This window comes from Culex quinquefasciatus, chromosome 3 (assembly GCF_015732765.1).
Source record: "Culex quinquefasciatus strain JHB chromosome 3, VPISU_Cqui_1.0_pri_paternal, whole genome shotgun sequence".
NCBI classification, from domain to species: domain Eukaryota; kingdom Metazoa; phylum Arthropoda; class Insecta; order Diptera; family Culicidae; genus Culex; species Culex quinquefasciatus.
This window is the reverse complement of record NC_051863.1, coordinates 158,307,280-158,331,454: the sequence shown is the minus strand read 5'-3', so window position 1 is coordinate 158,331,454 and position 24,175 is coordinate 158,307,280. Positions and strand designations below refer to the sequence as shown.

At 38.2% G+C, this 24,175-nt stretch overlaps 1 protein-coding gene across 1 annotated transcript in view; it reads right to left on the bottom strand.

The window, feature by feature from the left end:
- Window positions 1-2,983: 2,983 nt before the first annotated feature.
- LOC6051351 (protein escargot) overlaps window positions 2,984-24,175 on the bottom strand; it is an 87,165-nt gene continuing 65,973 nt past the window's right edge. The window contains exon 2 of the mRNA XM_038261826.1: window positions 2,984-10,028. Within this exon, the coding sequence (XP_038117754.1) occupies window positions 8,659-10,028 (1,370 nt within the window). The 3' untranslated portion in view covers window positions 2,984-8,658. The remainder of the gene's footprint in view (window positions 10,029-24,175) is intronic.

The window sequence follows — 24,175 nt, the reverse complement described above, 5'->3', positions numbered from 1 at the left end:
TAGGTCAAATTCTCATTGAGTGGTATCATTATGTTTCTGAATTGCACCAATTTATTTGTCGGAGTTTCATCATTTAGTCTCTATTTCACCTCTGGTGATATTAAATCGGGGTTTTTTAATCTTCCAATAACTGGCTTTTAGGCCATTCATCAAATATGGAATAAAATAAATTTAAAAAAATAAATAACTGTGATCATGCATTTCAATACGGATATTTTTAGCAATCAAATGTTGATAATGTTACGTATTACATGGACTTTGCTTTTGTCGTTTTTAATATAAATATATTTTTACCAGCTTAATTTAAGACGTTGTTTGTAAAATTCTAAATTATTATTTTATTACTTTATATTGAAAAAACATCACATCAGAAAACAAAATTTTCCATTTATTTAAAAAAATTAAGCTAAATTCAACCTTCTAACAGATTTTAACGCGTTTATTCCAAATTCAATTTTATGTTTGCTTAAAGAACATGATTTAACTAAACATTTTTTTTTTACATTTTTTGCCCCCTCCTAGGGGCCATTCTCGACTTCATTAAGGGACATGAATTTGAAAAATATTTGAAACGATCAAAGTAAGGTTTCCATAAATATTTTTTTGCAATTCCGTCGTGAAACTACTTACTTTTCCTGTCATTCTTGAACGACGAAATAGCCTACTTTTCTGTACCAAAAATAACAGAATCGAATAGCAACACTTTTCAAAATAAATGCTGAAAAGTTCTACTTTTCAGCACTCAAATGGGTGCTGAAAAGTTGAACTTTTCAGCACTTGTTTCGAAAAGTAACACTTTTCAACATTTTTTTATTTAAACGATTTATTGACAAAATACATGAAAATTTGACATTAAATTTCACTCAGTGTGTGTTTTTTGGAATTGCAAAAAATGTTGTATGGAACTCGTTGCAAAACTTGATTTTTTCAGCACTCTTCGTATTTATCCAACTCGGTGAACCTCGTTGGATAAATGTACGACTCGTGCTGAAAAAATCCTCTTTTTGCAACTTGTTGCATAATCTACTATTTCCGTTCAAAAAAAAATATTGAAAAATTTTACTTCTCGAAAAGTTTAACTTTTCAGCACTGGTATTAAATGGTATAAATTTTCAATTCTGCTATTTTTGGTATAACAAAGTAGGCCCGATAATGACAGGAAAAGTAAGTAGTTTCATACGGAATTGCAACAAAATAATTGTAAAAATTTGAAATGAAGGATCTCATGTTCATTAAATTTTAAACAATTGTTTCCAAGAATTTCAGAACAAAATGCAAAATTTGGTGACGCATTTTTTTCTACTTAAACTAAAATTCAAAAAGTGTTTTCTCAACAATTAGCATTGAGAGCAAAAATAGTAGTTTATGCAACAAGTAGAAAAAAGAGGATTTTTTCAGCACGAGTCGTACATTTACCCAACGAGGTTCACCGAGTTGGATAAATACGAAGAGTGCTGAAAACATCAAGTTTTGCAACGAGTTCCATACAACATTTTTTGCAATTACAAAAAACACACACTGAGTGAAATTTTATGACAAATTTTCATGTATTTTGTCAAAAAATCGTTTAAATCAAAAAAAATGTTGAGAAGTGTTACTTCTCGAAACAAGTGCTGAAAAGTTCAACTTTTCAGCACCCATTTGAGTGCTGAATAGTAGAACTTTTCAGCATTTATTTTGAAAAGTGTTGCTATTCGATTCTGTTATTTTTGGTACAGAAAAGTAGGCTATTTCGTCGTTCAAGAATGACAGGAAAAGTAAGTAGTTTCACGACGGAATTGCAAAAAAACTTAAATGGAAAAATGAATGAAATTTTCTCTGCTTTTCGAAACTGATTTTGCATTAGGTCTTTTTCATAAATTGTTTTAATTGAAGAAAAAAAATGTTTCTGAAAAAAAAATTAAAACTCTAATAACCTCAGTACAGTACACTTTATAAAAAAAAATCTTTAATCAAAATTTTACGTCTTACCAAAAAATGTTTTATTTTATTTAACATTATTTTCGATCTTCAAAAAATAGTTTTGTTTATAAAATTCGTGACTTTAGCGCCATATTTGGTACCAATGCAAAGTTTAGCAAACCCTTAAAACTTATACAAATCTATAAGTTGAAATTAAATTGATCAATAATCAAAGCAAATTGGTTCAAGTGATCTGTTTTATTAAATCGCGAAAAGATGAAGTTTTGGAAATAATATATGAATGAATCAATATGTTTTAATGTTTCATTGAATTTTTCAAGAGTTATTAAAAAAAATAATTTGGCTCAAAAAACAAAAATAGCTAAAGCAGTTTTCTTTAATACATTTTTAAATCATAAGATGCATGCAATTTTTGTGTGTTTTGATGTCATGTAAGTGAGTGTGTTTGTTTATGAAATGCTTACAATGTTTTTTTTTCTAAATTATTTCAAGTCCGCCTACAATTTACAAACTATCCACATTGTTCTACTTTATTCTAGTCTAGTTAGCTTTTGAATAGTTATTTTTACATTTTACCACGGGAAAAAACAACTCTCAGTTTCGCCCCCCATTTGAAGGAACATTCTACCGATTGACTGCTCTAACTAGTTTACTGTGCAAAACATTACTTGTTATGCTAACGTAAAACGAAAAGTTTAGAAAGAGAATTGGACAAGCAAGAAAAGAAATTAGAATTTTAAAGAGATAAAAAGGGTAAAATCCAACTCGTTTCTAGTAGCACTTCAAACAACTAAAACTTTCAAAAAACAAGTGCAAAATGTTTCAAGCATCGAAATTTCAAACAGTTAAAAAGCCAATTTTGAGTACTTACCGGCACTTACCCTATATTACTGTTACTTTTAGGCAAAAAACGAGGTGAATTTCTCCAAAAGAATAGAAACAAGGCGGACTAAAATGATTCTCCGAGGAATAAAGACAGACCGAGACAGACCAAACAATACAGGGACAGTTCGAAAGAAACGGGTTCCAAAATCAGAACGGAAATGAAAACAAGTGTGTGTTTTGCTTTATAAACTTTTCAAATGTTTTTTTTTGTTTTCTCTATATTTCATTCACTTTTTCTCTGCGCCACTTTTTTTCTGCTTGTTCTCAATCAATAATAATATAATAATAGTTTTTCTTCTTCTGAATGTTTTTTTTTGCGGTTCACTACTCTTAAATAATAGGTTTTTTTCTTGTTTCCTTTTATTGTATAATATCATCAATTTTAATCAATAAGTACTGTATGCATTTTCATTCATTGTTTTCACTTTGCTTCCGCTTGTCACTGGGTTGTTTTGCGAAACATTTCACTCCGACTTTTTGAGGGGTCGTGAAATATTTCAAGCGTGTCGTCTTGTTTTTCTCATTTTTTTGTTGTTGTTTTGTTTTCACTTCTGCCTCGCTTGTTTTATAAAAATATGACTTTTTGCTTGGTGCAATCGGCCGTTTTGATCGCGTCTTTTTTAAATATATATATATATTGCTCACTACTAAACTTTACTTGTTATGGGTTGTGTGTGTAAGTTTTTTTTCTTTCTTTCTCTCATTTGTTGTTGTTGAGTGTCGGTTACCGTTTTTAAAAAGTATTAATTGCTGCTTGTCATTAAAACTTGTGTCATGTTTGCATCTCTTTGTGTAATATATTGCTTATTTACAATTGCTCTGCTGTTCGCTAGTGACTAATTGCTTTTTCATTTCATTTTTTTTTATTAGAGTAAAATGATCAAATCAATGAGTATATGATTCAGTACTGGCTAAAAGTTACGCTTTTCTTAGCATAGGGGGTTTGAATAATTTAAATAAATAAATAATTTATAAATAGTTGAGTATATTAAATGAACCTTATTAGGAGAGTTTTAAAATTTAAAAGGGAAATAGCGGCTACACTTTTGAAGTTTTATCCTTTTGCTGCCCTTTTTCATTTAGTAAATTTCGCTACGCTTTCAAGTTTAGTTTGAAAACTACTTGTCAAAATTAGGTTAGGGGATTACAAAAAATGTAAACAATACACTACCACTACTGGACGCAGTCTCCCGGAGGCTGCTCGCTTAACTAGGTTGGGCTAATTTTTGGTTTTCGTTCTACTGTATGGGGCCTTGCTATGTACATTGTTTTTGTTTTTTTTTTATGTTTGACGTTTCCAGCCGGCGACGCCATTTTGAACCCTAACGATCCTGAGAGAAAGAGAGGGCGCCTTCACCTTAACTAAATTGAGATCGTTGAAAAGCCTCTCGCGAATCTTTTTTGTTTTGGAAATGTTTACAGACTATACTTTGTTTTAGGTTAGTTTTTTCTTGTTTGACTAGAGCACACTCCGTTTCTTTACAATCGTGTTGCAAATGGCCTTACGTTAGCGAATTGAATTAATTTACTTGAGAAAGGATCTCTGCCCGCGGGAATCTGCCAACACTGGTCCGGCTTAAGGGCAGGTTGGGATCCCGCGGGAGATTTCGTAGTTAACTCTACTGCTGAGAATAGGGGGTAATAATTAACAAGGGTTTGTTTACCGAAAGTTATATAGTGTTTGTAGGTTATGGTGTTTTTAGTATAGATAAATATATGGATTTCTGTATGAGGATGGGCTCTACTAATTGCTCGATTACATAGTGGACTAAAGCTCTCGTATATTTCCCAACGTCTGGATGGATAAATAATTGCGTCATGATGAGAGATTAAATTAGAATTGACTGTCGATGGTCGACGAGACCCGTTTCCGGGAACCTCCGGAACCATCAGTAGGGATCTCACGCATCCGAAGAAACGAAATGCTCAAATTGACTATACAATGCATTGAAAAAAGCTCATTTTAGCAGGCTTGATGCACTTATTTAGCATTGAAAACTAATTCAGTGCAACCAAGCCTTTATGATAACTGTTGTCGCTTCCCTTCTTCATCGTTTGAGAAAAAAATAATGAAATTTTTCATCAAATTTGAATTTTTTAACCGAATGGTATTGTTGAAGTGATTCTGATACCGCGGTAGATTGTCTTGAAATATTTCGTTGGCGTCAAACTGTCAAAAATTGATTGTTTTAAATGCCAGTAAATACCTTCTACCACAGTTTTATGTGTAATCAATGTGCTGATTTGGTAGATTTTTGACAGTTCGATACAAACGAAACATTTCAAGAAAATCTTCCACGGATCTATCGAAATCAGTTCAACAATATGGTTCAAAAGTTTGACGAAATTTGACTTTGTTGTGACAGATGTCAAACCAATACGTGTCAAAATTGACTGATGAAATGTTTCATCAATCATTCACCAACCATTGAAGAAGGAAAAGCGACTTATTTTATAAAGGCGCTTGAAACATTTCGTTTGGCAAATGTCGTTCCCAACCACGAAATGTTTCAAACGTCAGAATAAAAACAAACCATTTAGCTCGAAACTTAACCTCTAAATTCCACACTCTGCTCACATTCAACACTCCACCCGTGGGAAAAGGCGGCCGGAAGCCGCCAGCGCGGCCAACCAGCCCCACCAAATCCCCAGGTTCAAATCCTATTGCACGTGTTACCCACATCTCCGCGTCCACATCAGCACGTCGTCGCTCGTCGTCGATTGCTTTTTTTCTGAAGGGGGTCTTGGAAAGAAATGACGAAAAGAAGAAGGAAGAAGACGAAGGCAAGCGAAGAAAATAAAGAAGATCCTTAAACCTAACCTCAAAACAACTCTCGCTCGCTCACTCACTCACTCAACTCTTTCGAAAAGTGTCAATTTGGGATGCTTTATCTTGCACTTGATTACCGCCGAGGAGGGACCCCGGCTCTGACACCTGTCAACCCCCGTCGTCGTCGTCGGGGGGGTTTGGTGAGAAGATAATTCATTATCCGGGAGGGTCCGGCACCCCACTTGACCAACCAAAATGAAGATGATTGATTTGACAAATTAATTTCCCGCTTTGAAGCTATTTTGAGTGACAGCTGCGTATTTACATGGTTTGGAAAAGCGTCCTTTTGGTTTTGCTTGCTTGTTGTTTATAAAATCTAAGGCTACGAGATCTACCATCTCCTCTCTGCTACTGTATATATTTTTTTCAGAATTCTGTTTAGTTTGATTACGCGTTGTAAAATTGCAGTTTCCAGTACTCAATCAACATCTAAAGAAGCGTTTTTTTTTCTTTCTTAATTTGCAGCTTATTCACTGATTTGCTTCAAAATGGCGGCGCTGCGCCATTTTCACAAAATTTAAACCAAAACTGACAGCTGACAGAACCGTCAAGGTGAGATCACTATGTACAGGAAAAACAGAAAACGAGTGAGACAAAGAAGGGGAAAACCTAGAAGAAAGTACAATTGTTTTACTTACGGCCTAATTCGTTGTTTGAGAAACGTTGCTTTTCGTTCAGAACTTTCGTTGCTTGAGTTTTGGGTTTACGTTAGTTTTGTTTTCTAGGTTATAATTCGTTTGTTCGCACCTACCCGTCAGTTGCTGCGCGAACGGATTCGTTGTTTTTGTGACTTTGATGTGTTTTGAAATATTTCATGACTCTTTTGTTTAGGTTGTTTACGTATTGCTTTTGACAGTTCACAGGGTTGCCAGATTGAGGGGTTGCGTGAAGGTTGAAGTTTTACAGCAGCACTTTTCGAGTAGGTCGAAAGTTTACAGCTTACAGACTACAGAACTAGAAGAAGTTTCAAAGTATGAATGAGTTTTATGGGGGGTTTCCTGTTGTTTTCAACGATTCGGCTCCCCGCGGGGAGCTGCGATCGCCTAGGACTAGGTGAAGACTAGATTTTTCAATGTTTTGTTTAACCTTACGCACGCTAAAGTTATTATCTCTTTCACTAACTTACGGTTTCTCTCGTCTCGCGTAACCAATATTAACAATATAAGTATTTGCCTTTGCATGTCATTCCTCTTACGCACTAATTGTCCTAAAAGAGACCCTTAACCTGCCTAGAGCTGCTTACTGGTTTGTTTCTACTATGTTACAGACTTTTTTGTGTTTTTTGTTGTTTTTCGAAAAACCACTGGGGTCAAACAGAACGAGATTGTAACTTTTCCTTTTTGGGTTGTTTACATTTTGATAACGAAAACTTTTGGTTTGTTTTTAAAACATTTTTCCCTCCTGCGACGCCTTTGGCATCACTTCCGAAGGGGGACTAATACTTGAATTTGCTTAAAATTGTGTTTGTTTACCTTAGTTGTTTGGACGTTTTCATGATTTCGTTTAGCTTCAGTTTTGCACCACCACCACACCATCTTGTCTGTGGAAATGTTTCAAACCTCTTTCGTTGAAATGTTTCACCAAATTAACCTGTCAAAAGTGATTTTCTTCCGTGCACTGACCACGGTCCGAGGGGGTGATCGTGAGATAACGATAACTAGCAAACGACACGGGCTACTTAGGCGCCCCTCGTCGTCGAACAAGGGGCGAAACAGCGGCGATGAATAAATAATTGAATAAATACTAATAAATAGTTCCTGCCCAGAGGGGGGTCGGGACCGACTTCGGGACGGAACGGACCGGATGGAACGTTCGAAAAGGGAATGATTAATGGGTAAAATTGCTTGTAGGAGGGATTTTTTTGCCTTCCGGAGTTTGTTTGGAGATTTTTGCGGCCGAAACGAACTGGCATCACTGCGCTTTTGACACTTGTTCGCGTCGCGCCATAATGGCGTCGCCATAAAAATCCCACAGCCTTCTTCCAAAATTCCACTCCACCCCGCCGAAAACCGTCCCGATAAGACGACGAAAATGAAGACCTGTCACACCGCAGGAGACCTTCTCGTGGCGTGACTCCACTTATCAGTACCCACTGCCGGTGATATTTATTTCTTCATTTTTTGACTCCCTCCGGTCGGCGACGCCACCGTTGGGGGGTGACATTTCCTGATCCATTGCCACCGATAAGGGCGCTGCTGGCAGGACTAACAAAGTGCCCCCCCGTAGTACAAAATACTTTTGTCTTCCTGTGTGTCGACGACATTTGACATTCCAGAGTGGCTCTGATAACCGCGAGCGAGCTCGATAAGGAGTCAAACGTCAGAAGCGGCCGAGGGGTCGCCGGCGGGAACGAACGCAATGTAACGAGTTTGAAGCTTGGTAATTAAGGTTAGTTGCGCGGCGGCCTACTGCTTTGTTCTTTGATTAGCATTTCAGGTGTTTGTGTTAAGTGTGTTTGTTGTTGTTCAATAATAATAATAGTGGTGTTTTACAGCGGGGGACGGGGGGCCGTCCGATTTGCGCATCAGCGCGCTAATTGAAACGTGTCTTTTGACTAATTGAACCGAATTGCTATCAGGGATTGCTTGCTGGGTTGCCTTTTTTAAAACGTTTTTGGATAAAATTTTATAATGCGTTTGTTTTCGTGTAAATACTTGTTTGTTTACAGGTTGGATGTCGCTAGATGCAGTATATGTAAAGGTTTAATGAGGGCGACCTTGACGCGTTTGCTCAGAGTTAATAAGAGTAAATGAAACGGAAACTACTTACAAACGGCACCGCTTTTTGACCGGCAGTTGACTCACCCCTCGGGTGATTACAAGCTGTCAGATTTGACGTTGCCGAGGGGTACTCGAGTCAACTGATTCTCGCCGTGCGGTTTCCCCTGCACTCTCTACTAGGAAAGTTTGAGAAAGAAGAACTTCAAAACTACTACCTTAAGCGATTAGGTTAGGGCTTCAGTTTAAAATGATTCGGTACGCCTTGGGGGCGGCCAGCGAGGCGGCCGCATCCACCAGCGGTTACCCGCTGAAGTTGACGTTGATGTGCACCGGATGGCTGGAGGACGCCAGCAGGACGGCCGCCGCGGCCGACGGGTTCGCCATCGTGGTCAGCAGGTTTCCGTTCTTCATCACGAGTATGTTGCTGGTTGCGGCACTCGCACTGGCAGCGGCCGCCGCCAGCGTGGCAAAGTTTTGATTTAAAGCTTCCTCGTTGTTGTTGTGCTCCTTCTTCATGACCAGCTTGTGCGGACTGCCGGTCAGCTCGAGCTTGACGTTGTTATTGTTCTCGATGTCGATGTCCATGCTGTTGTCCGAGCACGACCCGAGCGGACTCATGCACCCGTTCGGGGGCAACACTCCGTCGTCTTTGAAGCAGGCGGACTCCAGGTGCTTGTTGAGGTACGACTTGAGGGCGAACGTCTTGTGACACCGCTGGCACTGGTAGTTCTTGTCGATGGAGTGCGTCTGCATGTGGGCTCGCAGGTTTGACCGGTCGGCGAAGGCCTTGCCGCAGTGGGCACATCCGTACGGTTTCTCGCCGGTGTGTGACCTCAGATGACCTTGCAGCAGCCAAGGTCGCGAAAACAGCTTGCCGCAGACTCCACAGCTGTGCGACAGTTTGTGCGTCAGGACGTGCATCGCCAGTGCCGGCATCGAGACGTACGCCTTCCCGCAGGTCATGCACTTCTTCGCCGACTGCGAGTCCAGACTTCGGTGCGTCTGCTTATGCCGCGACAGATTGCTCGAGGTCGCGTACTGCTTGCCGCACTCCGTGCACGTGTACTTGGCCTTGGTCTCCAGCACCGTCTTCGGATCCGCCACCTTCTTCTTCGACCTGCCGTCACTCACGAAGAACGCCTCGTACGTGTACGCGACCGTCTTGCTAGACCCGCCATCCTCCAGCGTGTTTGTGCTGTTTTTGTTCTCGTTCTGCTCGGGCGAACCCAACGAACTGGGCACCGTATGCTGACCCCGGTCCTCCACCACAACCTGCTGCTGGTGATGGTGCTGCAGCAGCTGGTGTGGCGCCGGCGGCGGCAGAAAGGCCGTCGAAGCACTCAAGTCCAGAATCGCGTGCGCCGCATGCAGGTCCTCTTCCGCCGGGATCCGCATCTCGTAGTTCCTCGGCCTGTCGTCCAGCGAGTACGGCCGGTAGATGTCCTTCTTCTTGGGGGGCAACGACAGCGCCGCGCCGGAACTGCTCGTGAAGAGCGACGTCTTCTTTGGCGACTGCGACGGACTCCGATCTTCCTGGGGCGACCGCGGAGGGGACGTTGGCGTCGGAGGCAGGATGTAGTGCGTCGTCTGCTGGGAGTAACCGCCGGCTTCATGTTCCAGCTTGGTTGGCAGATAGGCGGTGAAGTGGTGCGTAATGTCCGGGGTGTAGCCTGAAATGAGGAGAAGAGATTTGGGGTCAACGTCGGTGAGTCTGAAGTAAATTGCTTGAACAAGTAACAGCTTTCGCTTTTTCAGCTTCAGCTTCGAAGGTTTCTGTCAAAACTGAAATATTTCACTCGAAATATTTCATTCTCTTCTAGCACGGTGCACCATCTTCAATCCCAATTCTATGCAGCGACTTCTTCAAGTCATTACGACGTGGCGTCGCGGCCGCCATTGTGTGTTTGTTGCTTTTTCTTGTTGTTGTTATTGTTGATGTTTGGCGCCACCACCACCACCTAGCTTCTATTACTATTCCGACACAGTCATGGGGCGTGTAGTTTTGTTCTGCCAGCGCTGATGTTGTTTGTTGTTGCTGTTACAGCACGAGAATGCAAATAAATTACTTCGAACAACAACAGTGGCAGACAACAGCGGCCAACCTTTTGCGAAGCAACAAGATAGTAAGAATGATGGGGTGGGTTGTCCAGAAATTACGGAAATTTTTAAAATTTGAATTTCTTTCAAATTTCGTTGAATTCTGAGTACAAATCGCTTAATTCTGACAGATATTTACTCATAACTGATTAAGTTTGATTTTTGACAAAAACTGAGCGATTTCAAATGTGCGTGTGGCGCGTAGTTCTGGAACAACCCCTTTCTTGTAAGTAAAGAAGTTATAGCAAAAGAAAAGGTTGAGTTTGCCCCTCATAATGGCGATGCAAATACAAGAATTTGAGTAGAGGAAATGTTTTTCTCCTCATCCAGGCTTGGCGAACCTGTAGCGACCTAATTCCGATGGTGTTCATTTTATGCTGATTTTGGGTTATGGTAAGTTGGCAATAAGTCATGGAGGAATGGCGGTGAACAAGACGTTTTTGTACACTATATAACTCCTATTCTAAAAATTCTTTAAAAAATAATAATTTCCGCAATATTTTGTTGCCTAAACTTCTGTCTTAGGGAGGTATTAGATTATGACAAAAAAAAACCTTTTTTCGTGTTTGACAGTTTACCAAACTCGCAAACAATGCAAAATGCATGCAGTCTGACGTTTCAGCAAATAAGGGCAACTGTCAAAAAGTGCGAGTTTGTTTGTTTGTCACACAGTTTAATACCTCCTTTATTGGCCAGACGTAAATTGAAGCACGTACACTGCGTCGATTTTGCTTCACGAATCGTGCCATAACAAATGTATACCATAAGAAAAGCGACTCGATTTGGTGTTGACAGCAAACACAGTTCAGGTGAGGGGGGAACCCCGTACCGGAAGTGGGAGTTGAATATCCGCATTTCGCACTCTGCAGTGGCGGGCGTTGGCAAAATGAATGAATTCCGGCCGAGCTGGCCCTGTTTTTTTAATGCAACGCAGTATTTCATAAAAACACATTTATTAGCGCTAGTGAGTGGCTTAAGGAAGTCTAGTTTCAGTTACTCGGTCCACTCTAGTGAGTGTGTTTTTAATGATGAAATTACGGTTTTCTGAAGTGGGGTTAGGTCCTCGTCCTCGGAAGAGAAGCTCAACAGGACAAATTGGGGAAAATCCTCAGCCATTGGGGGGGAAATATGTAAATTTTGCATTATCAACCTGCTGCTGCTGAAGGTGGGCTGGTCGTCCGGGGCAGGTCGTCGTCGTTTTCCTGATGGATGTTTTGAATATAAATAGAATAGCTTGGAGAAGGCTGCCGGAGGGGCATTTTAAAGGGGAAGGGGAGAGTATTGTATGAAGGAGGGACCTGTCAGTGGATAAATAAGGATAATATTATCATAATTTGCTGAAAATTGATGGCAGGATGGTGCTGAAACGCTTGGATGGACGCAAAGAAGCTTTTCTGGTTTAAAATTAGGAAAACGATTTCATAAATGACTATGTTGATGTTCACAAGCCCAAAAATGGACTTTCCTAAATCTCTAGAGTAGAGCTCTACTTCAATTTTAGACTTCAATGTTTAAAAAATAAGTTTGGCAAACCAGAATCTAGATCAAGTACGTTCTAGAGAGTTTGACTTATTTCGTCACCTCTATTACGGACTTCAATATCCATATGACAAAACTGTTTTTAAGCGGTTTGAAGCTTTTGGGGTAAGTACAAGTGTAAACAGTGAAGTGAATGCTGCTGATGATTCCAGAATGTGATGGTTGGTAAGTAACTTTGTCAATGTCAAACTGTCAATTTGTTAGAATAAGTTTTTTAAAGTTCCATTTAAATTGTAGACTCATGTTAGGACTAGGACTAGGATTCTTTTCGTTAAAATTACCAAAAAATCAAGTTAAAGACAGATAAAAGGCCACTAAATCTCAGCCAACTTCGAATCACGTCCGGATCCCCGCGGAGAAGATGATCCTTGGAGTTTGAAATCGACGCAATCATGATATTAATAATTCAATTACTGCAACAACCACCACAGCAGCAGCGACTCCGATATCCAGCTGGGCATGACAACTTCCAAACAACTGGCAAACTTCCCCGGGAAGCCGGCCAGAAGTCTCGCAAGGATTTAATTAAACATCTCCAGCGTTGCCACGACGCCAAATTCGGCGATTCAACTTGTCCGCAAAGTTATTATTGGATGCTTGGAAGTCTCTCTGGGAAAAGTTTCCTCCCTTCCCTGGAAGCAGCAGCTGAGCTCGAAACTTGGCTCTACTGCGCGCCATTAAGATAATAAAAGCACTTGAAGGCTCTTATCACGTAACGCATATTCCAGGGGCCGCTGCGCGCGTACGAGCTGACGATCCGTCATTAAGGTCCCACTCCCTCCCCTCCAACAGTTCAGGGAATCGATAAGGAATCCGAGAGCGCAAAAGTAAGTGTTTATGACCTGCTCAAATTGCATCTAATTCGATCATTACCGACGCTTCGTGACGAACCTGCCTTCCTTCGCCGCCTTGCGGACCAAGTGCGAAAAACCATAATCTAACTTAACGTCCTCCCACACCAGGACCTTCGGCTTTCTCCCTGAAATGTGATGTTCCGGAGCAGCAGGACACCCACCCTGCCGACGGTCCACACACCAACCAGTAGCTCATCAATCGTTTAGAAGCGATAACGAAATTTATCCTCGCCGTACTCTCATGTCGTCGGGAGTTGGTCTTGAAGAAGCAGGGTTGGGAAAAATCACTGGAATCAGTCGTAACTTTCCCAACCCTGCTGAAACCATCTCTCACAAGCTATTTTTTTTTCGCAACTTCCTGTTTCCACATCGGTTGTTGTCGTCGATTCTCGTACAGCCCATCCATCCGAACCTTGTCTGAATTAATGGGATATTTTCAATGACAATTTGATCCTCATTGAATAATCAACCGCCGAGCCATTTAATAATGGTGAAGTCCTCGTGGCTCGATGACAAACGCAGACAAGCTGGAAAGCTACTCCGGGAAATCGTCTCTTGCGTAACAAGACGGAGTCTGGAGAGAAAAAATTGCGCTGGGGAGGAACTTGAGAAGATTGTTGTTGTTTTGAAAAAATATTTACAATTGCTTGGAATTTTAAGCGATTCGATAAAGAATAATTCTAGAATTGTAACATCTCACTTCAAAAACTGACTTCAGTTTTCAAAATAATATATTTTATTGTTTGAAACGATTTAAAGTGCACAAAATTCTTCATCTCAAATACTTGAAGTCCGTATCCGCAGCAAAAAATGTGATGCTGAGGTTGATTGGAGACATTTGAGGTGAGTACGTGTATTTTTGTATGTTACGTGTTTGTAAATGCTGATGACACTTGTTGGTAAGTAAATCTGTCAATGTTTATCTATTATATTTTTATAATAGTTCAGAGATTTTCCAAAAATCTTTTCTGGCGACTTATTGGCGACTAACTTAAGTTTAGATCGATTTTTTAATTTGAAGATTTTTTACGAGTGTAAAACTATTGGAAACTATTTTAAAAAGTTTTTATAATAATTAAAATAATAATAATAATAATAATAATTTAAATATCAATGTCCAGGTTATTTCGAGGGATATAAGAGCCATTTTCCTAAATGTAAACAGGAATGCTGGTGATCCTGGTTGATTCCATTGTTTGAATTTACAAATATAACATACAAAACTCTATTAAACTTGTTCCTTTTCGTGTTAATATAATCCTTCCAATCATTTGTTTGATGATCACTTATTAAATGATATTTTAGCACGAATATTAAGGTTATTTTTTGTAATTAATTATTATCTACATTTTTTTAAATCTTTCAGCAATCAAGAATATTCCAAAAAGTATTTAATAGTTACAGAAAAGGAAGTATTATTTTCATCAAAACCTCAGGGATATTAAAGACAATGTTTGATTGTTTTTATTGATAATTGAAAAAAAAAAATCAAAAAAATAACATTAAAAAAAATTAAAAATCTTCAGAAACTGCTTTTTTTAAAACGATCGCTTTCATTACATCAACAAAAATTATTACGGTTGGATTTATACTTGATCACCGTTCTAAATTAATTTGAAATTATTAAAAATATTTCAGAATTCAATTCATGATTTGAAAATTATACCAACTAATTATTCAACCATTGTAATATTTTTAAAACCACAGGTTTTATCAAGGTTCTGAAAAACCTCATCCAACCTACAGGCCTACTTAAAACCTGAAATGTTACTAGGAAACACTTCATACAAAAAAAAAAAAAAACAATTGAAAATTTCAAAATGTATAATGCTCATGGTAAACAAATATTTAAATTACAAAATGTCCAAATTCGAGTCTATAAAAATTCATTTTTTAAATATAAATCAAATCTTGTTGATTAATTCTACATTAAAAGATATTGGGTGGATTTTTTTTATTGATTTAAAAAGTAAAACATTGCAGATTTTCACATTTTTTGTACTCTAGGTTCTAATTTTTAGTTCTAGATCTAAATTCGAGTCTTTGAACATTCATTTTTTTCTATTATTAATCAAATCATTTCGATTAATTATACATTAAAAGAAATTGGTTGGAGTTAAAAATTTCTAATTTCCATTTTTTTTATTCTAAAATTTTTGCATTTCATAATTATATTTCGAATACAAAAAAAAAAAACAATGAGAACGAGAAGTATTAATTTACTTATTTTATTTATTTTCAGCTCGTATTTTCGACATTTCAAAAATCCTTTAAATGATTTACAATTATATAATTTCTGGAGTTTTTTTTTATCCTTGAAACTATTGTATTTCATATGCTATCGGACCTTTGAAAAAAAAAAACTTCAAATTGAATAACGTCATGATTCGAATTCCCGGACGCTTCGAAACCCGGACACGTCAACTTGTTTTATCAATTATTTGGATATAAGTTCGCATTATGAATGTCAAAACTGTGTTATTTGATGGATTCTAACAACAACTTTCATTTAAAGTTTGTTTGAACGCTGTAGTTAATGCCAAAACAATGAAATAAAATAAAATTATAAGTTTACCAAAGATGTGAAACATTTCAACGGAAATATTTCATAGGCGTCCGAAGCACCGAGAAGCCAAAGCAGAAATTTATGTTTTTGATTTCCTTAAATTCTAGCAAATTTTTATATAAACTATCGATTGTTTTGATGTTAACAGCTTATTTGAGACCTAAAGAATGCCATTCACTAACATTTCAGTCAAAATTTGTGCGATTCATAAGCAAAATCGAGTGTCCGGAATTCGAAGCAAAAGTGTCCGGATTTCGAATCAGCTTTTGACAGTGTCCGGGATTCGAAGCACAACAAGTCATTTTAATTTTCAAATTGTGATGAAAAATTGTTAGAAAAGACATATTTTACATGCATTCTCTTAAAACTGACTGTTTATACTAAATCCTGATGATATTTCTACATTTCCAACTTATTACATGATTTTTTGCCAGCTATAACAAAAATAATATGGTACTAAGTGTCCGGATTTCGAATCATGACGTTAGTGCCAAGATCTCAAAATCCAAAAATTGTGACTTGAAAAATTTATGTAATGCTTTTCCAATAAATCAGGGAACAGTTACAAAATTAGAAAAATGTATAAATTTAAAAGGATAAAAATGTTAATTCAATTGTAAACTACTTTTGAATAAACAATGGTGTGGAATGATTCTTCAATTTCTGTAAATTTTAATTTTGAAGTTTGTAAATCAATTTAGGACGTGAAATTTTGAGAAAAAATATGTTACATTTTTTCAATTGCAAAACTGAAATATTGCATACAAAATTTGTGACTTTTTTTTCAATATGCGTCAATATTATGCTTGAAATTAGAAATTCAGTAATTTTCAAATCAAACGGCGTTGAACAGAGCCAAGGAACAAAAACATAAAATAGTATTTCTTTTATTTTTTTGAATTTGTAATTCAAAAGAAAATATAAACCTATTTGTTTTCGAATATTTTTTTATGTCAATCGATTACAATCGATTTTTCTGAATCATTTAGCAATATTTAGATTGTTTTGCCTCACACATTCCACTTTTTTTGTATTTTCTAAGCGACTTTTGATATTCCGAATATTTTTCATGATTTAAGCAATTTGGAGAGGTTTCGAAGAATAGTGATGATCTTCTGCTTAAGGTGAAGCCGTTGATCATTTTCGAAGAAAATTGATCATCACTATAAAATATTCTGTATTAAATTCAATTTAACGAATTTCAGCACCAAAAGGAATCAGCATGGGCCGGTTGTTGCCTTCTTGAAGCCACTAAAAGGATTTTTGATCTAAATCAATTGTGCTTCAAAATTTATATAATTTTGTGGCACAGTCATTGACGTTCTAGTTGGCAATCATTGATTAATGACGATATCCATAACTTTACAAGGAATGGGATAATCGTTACCAAAAGGAATCAGCATGTGTAGGGCACTATTAAAAACAATTTGTTGAAGGAATTTTGTCAAAATATTGAAAGCGACGCAAAATTTATATCTTTGAACGAAAAATCATGACAATGATGGAAGTCTTTACGTTTAGGATACATCTTTAAAAATATCTCTAAATTATCTGTCAAATTGTTTATACAAAAATTGAACAAAAATAAATTTCATAAATCGATGTCTTATTCCCAAGAAAAACAAATATCTTTTCATAACCCAAGCCGCAAAACACGCCTTTCATCCAACTCCATTTCCAATTCAAATTCTTTTCACGCACAATGGAAAGCACACAACGAAAAAACCGCCGCATTTCTCGCAACCCAAAAAAAGAAAGAAAGAAAACTTGCAGCAAAACACGATATAAATTTTAAACTGCAATAACAGCTTCTTTCTGTCTCAACCCGGCTCGGCCAGCCGGGAAAAGCTTCTTTCCATTCGTTATTTCCACATTTAATTGATAATTCTTTCCGTCCGCTGCAGCAGCCATTCGGCATTTTTCTCGCAATGAAAAGACTTTTCTCTTTGAATGAGTTTTTCTTTGCGTTTTTTTTCTCTCGCTCAAGTTGCTGCGGCCTTCCGCAACAGGCAACAATATTGCCGATTTATCCGAAAACCGCGTCCATTCCTTTTTTTCTTCGCCGCTGTGTTTTTCTTCTCTTAGAGTGTTTCATTTTGCGGGAAAAGGCTTAAAAGTGATTTTCCGAACTTTCACAAAAGAATTTGGGTGGGGAGGGGGGAAGGGAAAGGAAAAACTTGCCCGGCAAAGACGAACGACTGCAAATAAATGATAATTTTATGTTATTTTCTTTCCTCGGGATTTTCGGGGCCATTCATTGGCGATTGGTGTCGTTGGGGGGAAAAAATACCGCATTGAGTCAAAGTTGTTCCGAATGATGCATTGGACGCTCGTTTCGCACAATCACAGCAAAACAAGACGTGAAATGAATGAGTTGACGCTGTTGGTTAGTGTGTTTGCTTTTTTTGTGGGAAATTTATTCGTGAAAATGACTTGATGGAGGTTGTCTGCACTTCGATTGCATACATTCAGGCTATTTTTTAAAGTTCGTGATTTCTCCACCTCTATTACGGACTTCAATATCGATATAACAAAAGTGATTTTCAAGCGAACTTTGAAGCATTTGGGGTAAGTACAAGTGTTAGTTTAAAGTGGAAGCAGATGATGCAGTTATTCGTGTACGAGTATCTAATTGCTGGTAAGTAATTCTGTCAATGTCACACTGTCAAAGCTAGTTTATATTTCCATGTTAGTATTTCCTTTAACTTCTTTCTAAAAATAACTCTGCTATATTGATTCACTTAAAAGCATCCACTAAATCCATGAATAAGCCACTTTGCGTCATCTAAAGCCCACATTAAAGCTTGTATTTCCTAGAATAACACCCCTACCCCCGGCTTTCCCAGCCACAATCCCAAAATCTTTGTTCGCCACAAATACATTGTCGCGTTCTCATCTCCAAGGATAACATCGAGCCTCCCTCATGAGAGCAAGCAACAGTAGCAAGAAAAAGCTCCTCGGAAGCTGCCGGGGCGCGCGCAACAATAAACCAATATACCGAAACGAGATTGATTGATTCGTTTTCTTAATGTTTTTTGCGCCACTTTTCCCCCCCACAGTCTTGTTGTTTTTGCGCTAGGCACAGTCACAATCTTTCATTTTTTTGCCCCTGCTATTATCCATGCTTTGTTCGCGATTTATTCCGCCGAAATGTGTGCGTGTGGAGCGCGCCCGCCATTGTGTTTGCTTATCAGCATCTTTTTCCCGAGAAAAAGAGGGAAAAAAGTGAGGTGATTTTCCTCCCTTTTTGAGAGGAAAAAACTCCCAAAGACGCGGCGCGTCGTCTTGGTGGAAGTCACGATGATGAATTTGATTTTCCCCTCACCCAGAATTTCCCAACAATCTGACTGACTTCCCGAATATCTAATTCGAATTTAGCGATTCATAGCGCGGGGATGATCGAAAAAAAGGACGACTTCGTGGCTGCGCGGCATGATTTGCTGAAATAGATTTGAAGTTACTGTTCTTTGGGAAAAGTTGACCGTGACTCAGAAAAGTCGATTTATTTTTTTCGAACTCACACTGTTAGGTGATTTAATCAATTAGTCTATTCCAACTGGTTGCTGCTGACGGAACGCGAAAAAAGAATTCTTCGCAACAGTTGAGGTCATTTATCGTTTTCTGGGAAAATTTGGCTGCAAGAAAGAAAGACTGATTCGTTGGAGGATATCAGACTACGGAATGAGTTGGCGTTCAGAGCAAATCAATTGTTTTGATCGGGAAGATCCGCGCAAGGAGTAATGAACCGAAATATTCGATTTTTCACTTCGATTACGGACTTCAACGTTGGTGTGCCGAAATGAAAACACTCGTGAGCTTGAGTTTCTGGTAAGTACAAATCCGATTTTAACTCTTCAATTACGGACTTCAAATTCAATGATTCAGAAGAACTACGATGGTCGTTTTCAAAAAGGTAAGTACAAGTGATGAAGCTGGATTGTGAGGATCTTTAATAGTAAGTACATCAGTCAATCTGTCAAATCTTCTGTCAAATAGTTTTAAAGAGTCTTTAGGAAAGTTGTTCCTGCAACAACTTTCCTAAAGTTCATAACAGAACCCCAACTCAGAACAAACCTCTGGCCAACCCATGTTTGTTCCGGTTTTGGTTACCCCTCCGCCACGTGGAACCTTTCTTGTTTACACTCGTTTGCCAACTTCCGCTAGGCTTCGCGTTCCACCACCCAAAGGAAGGAAGCCACGATGATTACCGGCGGCCCCCCCTAGAACAAATGATGGAATAGGTCATAAAACCTCAATGTTTATAATAACGTGGGATAATAAAGCAATTTAAATACGACTGAAAAGTTTCGTGTGTCCTCGTGGGCCCAAAATTTACATGCCCACAAATTCGGCTGGGGGGGAAAGTCGGGTAGACGGGGGGGAATCGTAAATCTACCTGGTGTGTCCTCCTTGCCCGGTCTCCGACCGGTTCGTTGGTTTTTATTATTATTTGCTTTCCACTGGTGCCGGAATTCATTCAAGCGTTTCGAGGAAAACAACTCACTCTCCCCGGTTGCCACCGAGGAGTTTGACAAAATCATAAATAGGCAAGCGCACCTGGTTGGGTGAAAGAAGGTGGGACGCGCGGGAGCTTTTGCAATTGAAAAACATTCGAAGCTCGCGAAAAAAAAAATGCCCGCCTGATTCGGTGCCAACCGCCAACTGGGTAAGAAATTATGGTTCCGACACAGAGATAAACAGCAAAAAAGAACAGAGGCGGACAAAAAGTGGGACAGCTAGGGGTGTCTTCAAGGACCAAGTTTGAACGAGACTAAATTTACCCAAGACACAACCAAGTTTAGCCCTTACACAAACAATTGTAAACGAGATAATTTCAATATCATACAACACCAAGTTTGGAAAGACAATATCAAGTTGAGACAAAACAAGTTAAGCCAAGAAACAATCATTTGTAAACGAAACAGTTTCAACAACGGCAACTCAAGATTTGTAAAAAGCAACAGCAAGTTTGGGTATAAAATACCGAGTTTAGACAAAACAAGTTAAGCCATGGCACTATCAGTTATAAACGAGACAATTTTTTTTATCACACAAATTCAGATTAGGAAAAGACAACACCAAGGTTGGAAAGATAATTTCAACATCATACAACACCAAGTTTGGAAAGACAAACCAAGTTTAGACAACACAAGTTTAGCTAAGACACAATCAATTGTAAACTAGACAATTTCAACATCGACAACTCAAGATTTGGAAAAGACAACACCAAGATTGGAAAGACAAACCAAGTTTAGACAAGACAAGTTTAGCTAAGACACAATCAATTGTAAACGAGACAATTTCAACATCGACAACTCAAGATTTGGAAAAGACAACACCAAGTTTGGAATGGACACAAATTCAGATAAGGAAAAGATAAGACCAAGGTTGGAAAGACAAACCAAGTTTAGACAAGACAAGTTTAGCTAAGACACAATCAATTGTAAACGAGACAATTTCTGGAGTTTTTGATTTGGAAAAGACAACACCAAGATTGGAAAGACAACACCAAGGTTGGAAAGACAAACCAAGTTTAGACAAGACAAGTTTAGCTAAGACACAATCAATTGTAAACGAGACAATTTCAACATCGACAACTCAAGAGTTGGAAAAGACAACACCAAGTTTGGAATGGACACAAATTCATATAAGGAAAAGATAACACCAAGGTTGGAAAGACAAACCAAGTTTAGACAAGACAAGTTAGGCTAAGACACAATCAATTGTAAACGAGACAATTTCAACATCGACAACTTAAGATTTGGAAAAGACAACTCCAAGTTTGGAAAGGACACAAATTCAGATAAGGAAAAGATAAGACCAAGGTTGGAAAGACAAACCAAGTTTAGACAAGACAAGTTTAGCTAAGACACAATCAATTGTAAACGAGACAATTTCTGGAGTTTTTTTTGAAAAGGACCTATAAACTAAATTTTAAATTTTTGCTTTTTGGGTGTTTTTAGAACCGCCTTGAGTCAGGGGTATTCAAAAACACCCAAAAAGCAAAAAATGAAAATTTGGTTTATAGGACCTTTAAAAAACTCCAGATTTCAACATCGACAACTCAAGAGTTGGAAAAGACAACACCAAATTTGGAAAGGACACAAATTCATATAAGGAAAAGATAACACCAAGGTTGGAAAGACAAACCAAGTTTAGACAAGACAAGTTTAGCTAAGACACAATCAATTGTAAACGAGACAATTTCAACATCGACAACTCAAGAGTTGGAAAAGACAACACCAAGTTTGGAATGGACACAAATTCATATAAGGAAAAGATAACACCAAGGTTGGAAAGACAAACCAAGTTTAGACAAGACAAGTTAAGCTAAGACACAATCAATTGTAAACGAGACAATTTCAACATCGACAACTTAAGATTTGGAAAAGACAACTCCAAGTTTGGAAAGGACACAAATTCAGATAAGGAAAAGATAAGACCAAGGTTGGAAAGACAAACCAAGTTTAGACAAGACAAGTTTAGCTAAGACACAATCAATTGTAAACGAGACAATTTCTGGAGTTTTTTTTGAAAAGGACCTATAAACTAAATTTTAAATTTTTGCTTTTTGGGTGTTTTTAGAACCGCCTTGAGTCAGGGGTATTCAAAAACACCCAAAAAGCAAAAAATGAAAATTTGGTTTATAGGACCTTTTAAAAAAAAACTCCAGATTTCAACATCGACAACTCAAGAGTTGGAAAAGACAACACCAAATTTGGAAAGGACACAAATTCATATAAGGAAAAGATAACACCAAGGTTGGAAAGACAAACCAAGTTTAGACAAGACAAGTTTAGCTAAGACACAATCAATTGTAAACGAGACAATTTCAACATCGACAACTCAAGATTTGGAAAAGACAACACCAAGTTTGGAATGGACACAAATTCATATAAGGAAAAGATAACACCAAGGTTGGAAAGACAAACCAAGTTTAGACAAGACAAGTTTAGCTAAGACACAATCAATTGTAAACGAGACAATTTCAACATCGACAACTCAAGATTTGGAAAAGACAACACCAAGATTGGAAAGACAACACCAAGGTTGGAAAGACAAACCAAGTTTAGACAAGACAAGTTTAGCTAAGACACAATCAATTGTAAACGAGACAATTTCAACATCGACAACATAAGATTTGGAAAAGACAACTCCAAGTTTGGAAAGGACACAAATTCAGATAAGGAAAAGATAAGACCAAGGTTGGAAAGACAAACCAAGTTTAGACAAGACAAGTTTAGCTAAGACACAATCAATTGTAAACGAAACAATTTCAACATCGACATCTCAAGATTTGGAAAAGACAACACCAAGTTTGGAAAGGACACAACTTCAGATTAGGAAAAGACAACACCAAGGTTGGAAAGACAATATCATTTTTATCCAAGACACAATCAGTTGTAGATGAGACAATTTCAAAATCAGACAACTCCAGGTTAGGAAAAGACCACACCAAGTTTAGACAAGACAAGTTTAGCCAAGACACAATAAGTTGTAGACGAAACAATTTCAACGTCAGACAACTCCAGGTTAGGAAAAGACAACACCAAGATTGGGAGACAACACCAAGTTTGGAAAGGCAAACCAAGTTTAGACAAGACAAGTTTAGCTTAGACACAATCAATTGTAAACGAGACAATTTCAACATCGACAACTCAAGATTTGGAAAAGACAAAACCAAGTTAGAAAAGACAAAACCAAGTTAGAAATGACAATACCAAGTTTAGACAAAACCAAGTTTAGCCAAGACACATTCAAGTATAGACAAGCTATTTTCAACCTCAGAAAAATCTGAATTGAGAAAAGACAACACCAAGTTTGCTCAATATCTCAATTTGTACATCCCCACTCAGGTCACCCAGGTAATTCCAACCTGGTGATGCAATTTAAATCCATAAAGCGAACCCCCGAAAAGGCAACGCCAACACAGCGGCAAAGCCGCACCAGGAATTGAATGAGCCATTAAAGCTTGTCCCCGGAAAGGTAGAGGTGGGATACGGAAGTGCCCCCTTCTCTCTCTCAGTACCACCAGCGAGGTGGCAGTCATGAAATAGTTTTGCGGTGAAATTTTGTCGTTAAAATATTTTCGCTTTCATAATTATTATTATTGTTATAACATAATCGTAAATGGCACTGCAGTGGAACTCGCTCTGTGGCTGTGTGTGTGAGGGGGGTCATGTCTTTTATGCCTTGTTTGCGGGGCACATTTGGAGGCAGGGTTTGAAGGGGACCGTGATTTGTGTCCTGAAGCAAACAGGTTTGGCCACCGAAAATAGGAGGGGGAGCGCTGTTGCTTTTTATTGTCCTGGTGTGGAGGCAAATTCCGGTCATATCGGGACGACGACTGTTTTCAGGTTATTATTAGGATGATGTGTGTGCCTTTTTGCGGAGCAGGGTAAGCTGGGAATTGTCGGGAAGGTTGCGACAAGTTGGAAAAAGGGTTAGATTTATGGGCGTCATGTTGCGTTGGCGATGTATAAACAAAATTTTCGTTAGAGGTTTGTGTCTTTGCTAATCTTCACCAGATCTTCAAACTTTCGAGTTAAATTCAAAAACTGTCAAATTGCTCCAACCGGGAAATAAAGTCCTAATGATGATGGGACGCTGATGACGACGACGTCGTTGAGAGGCAACCTGGTTTTATGGCACGGTACAGTTATAATTCTTGGGGGGCCGCAAAATCGGAATTTATGGCTTGCCTGACTGGAACAGCGTGTGGAATGTTTTTCGAGTCGGGTTGGGATTTTCGGTTTTGATT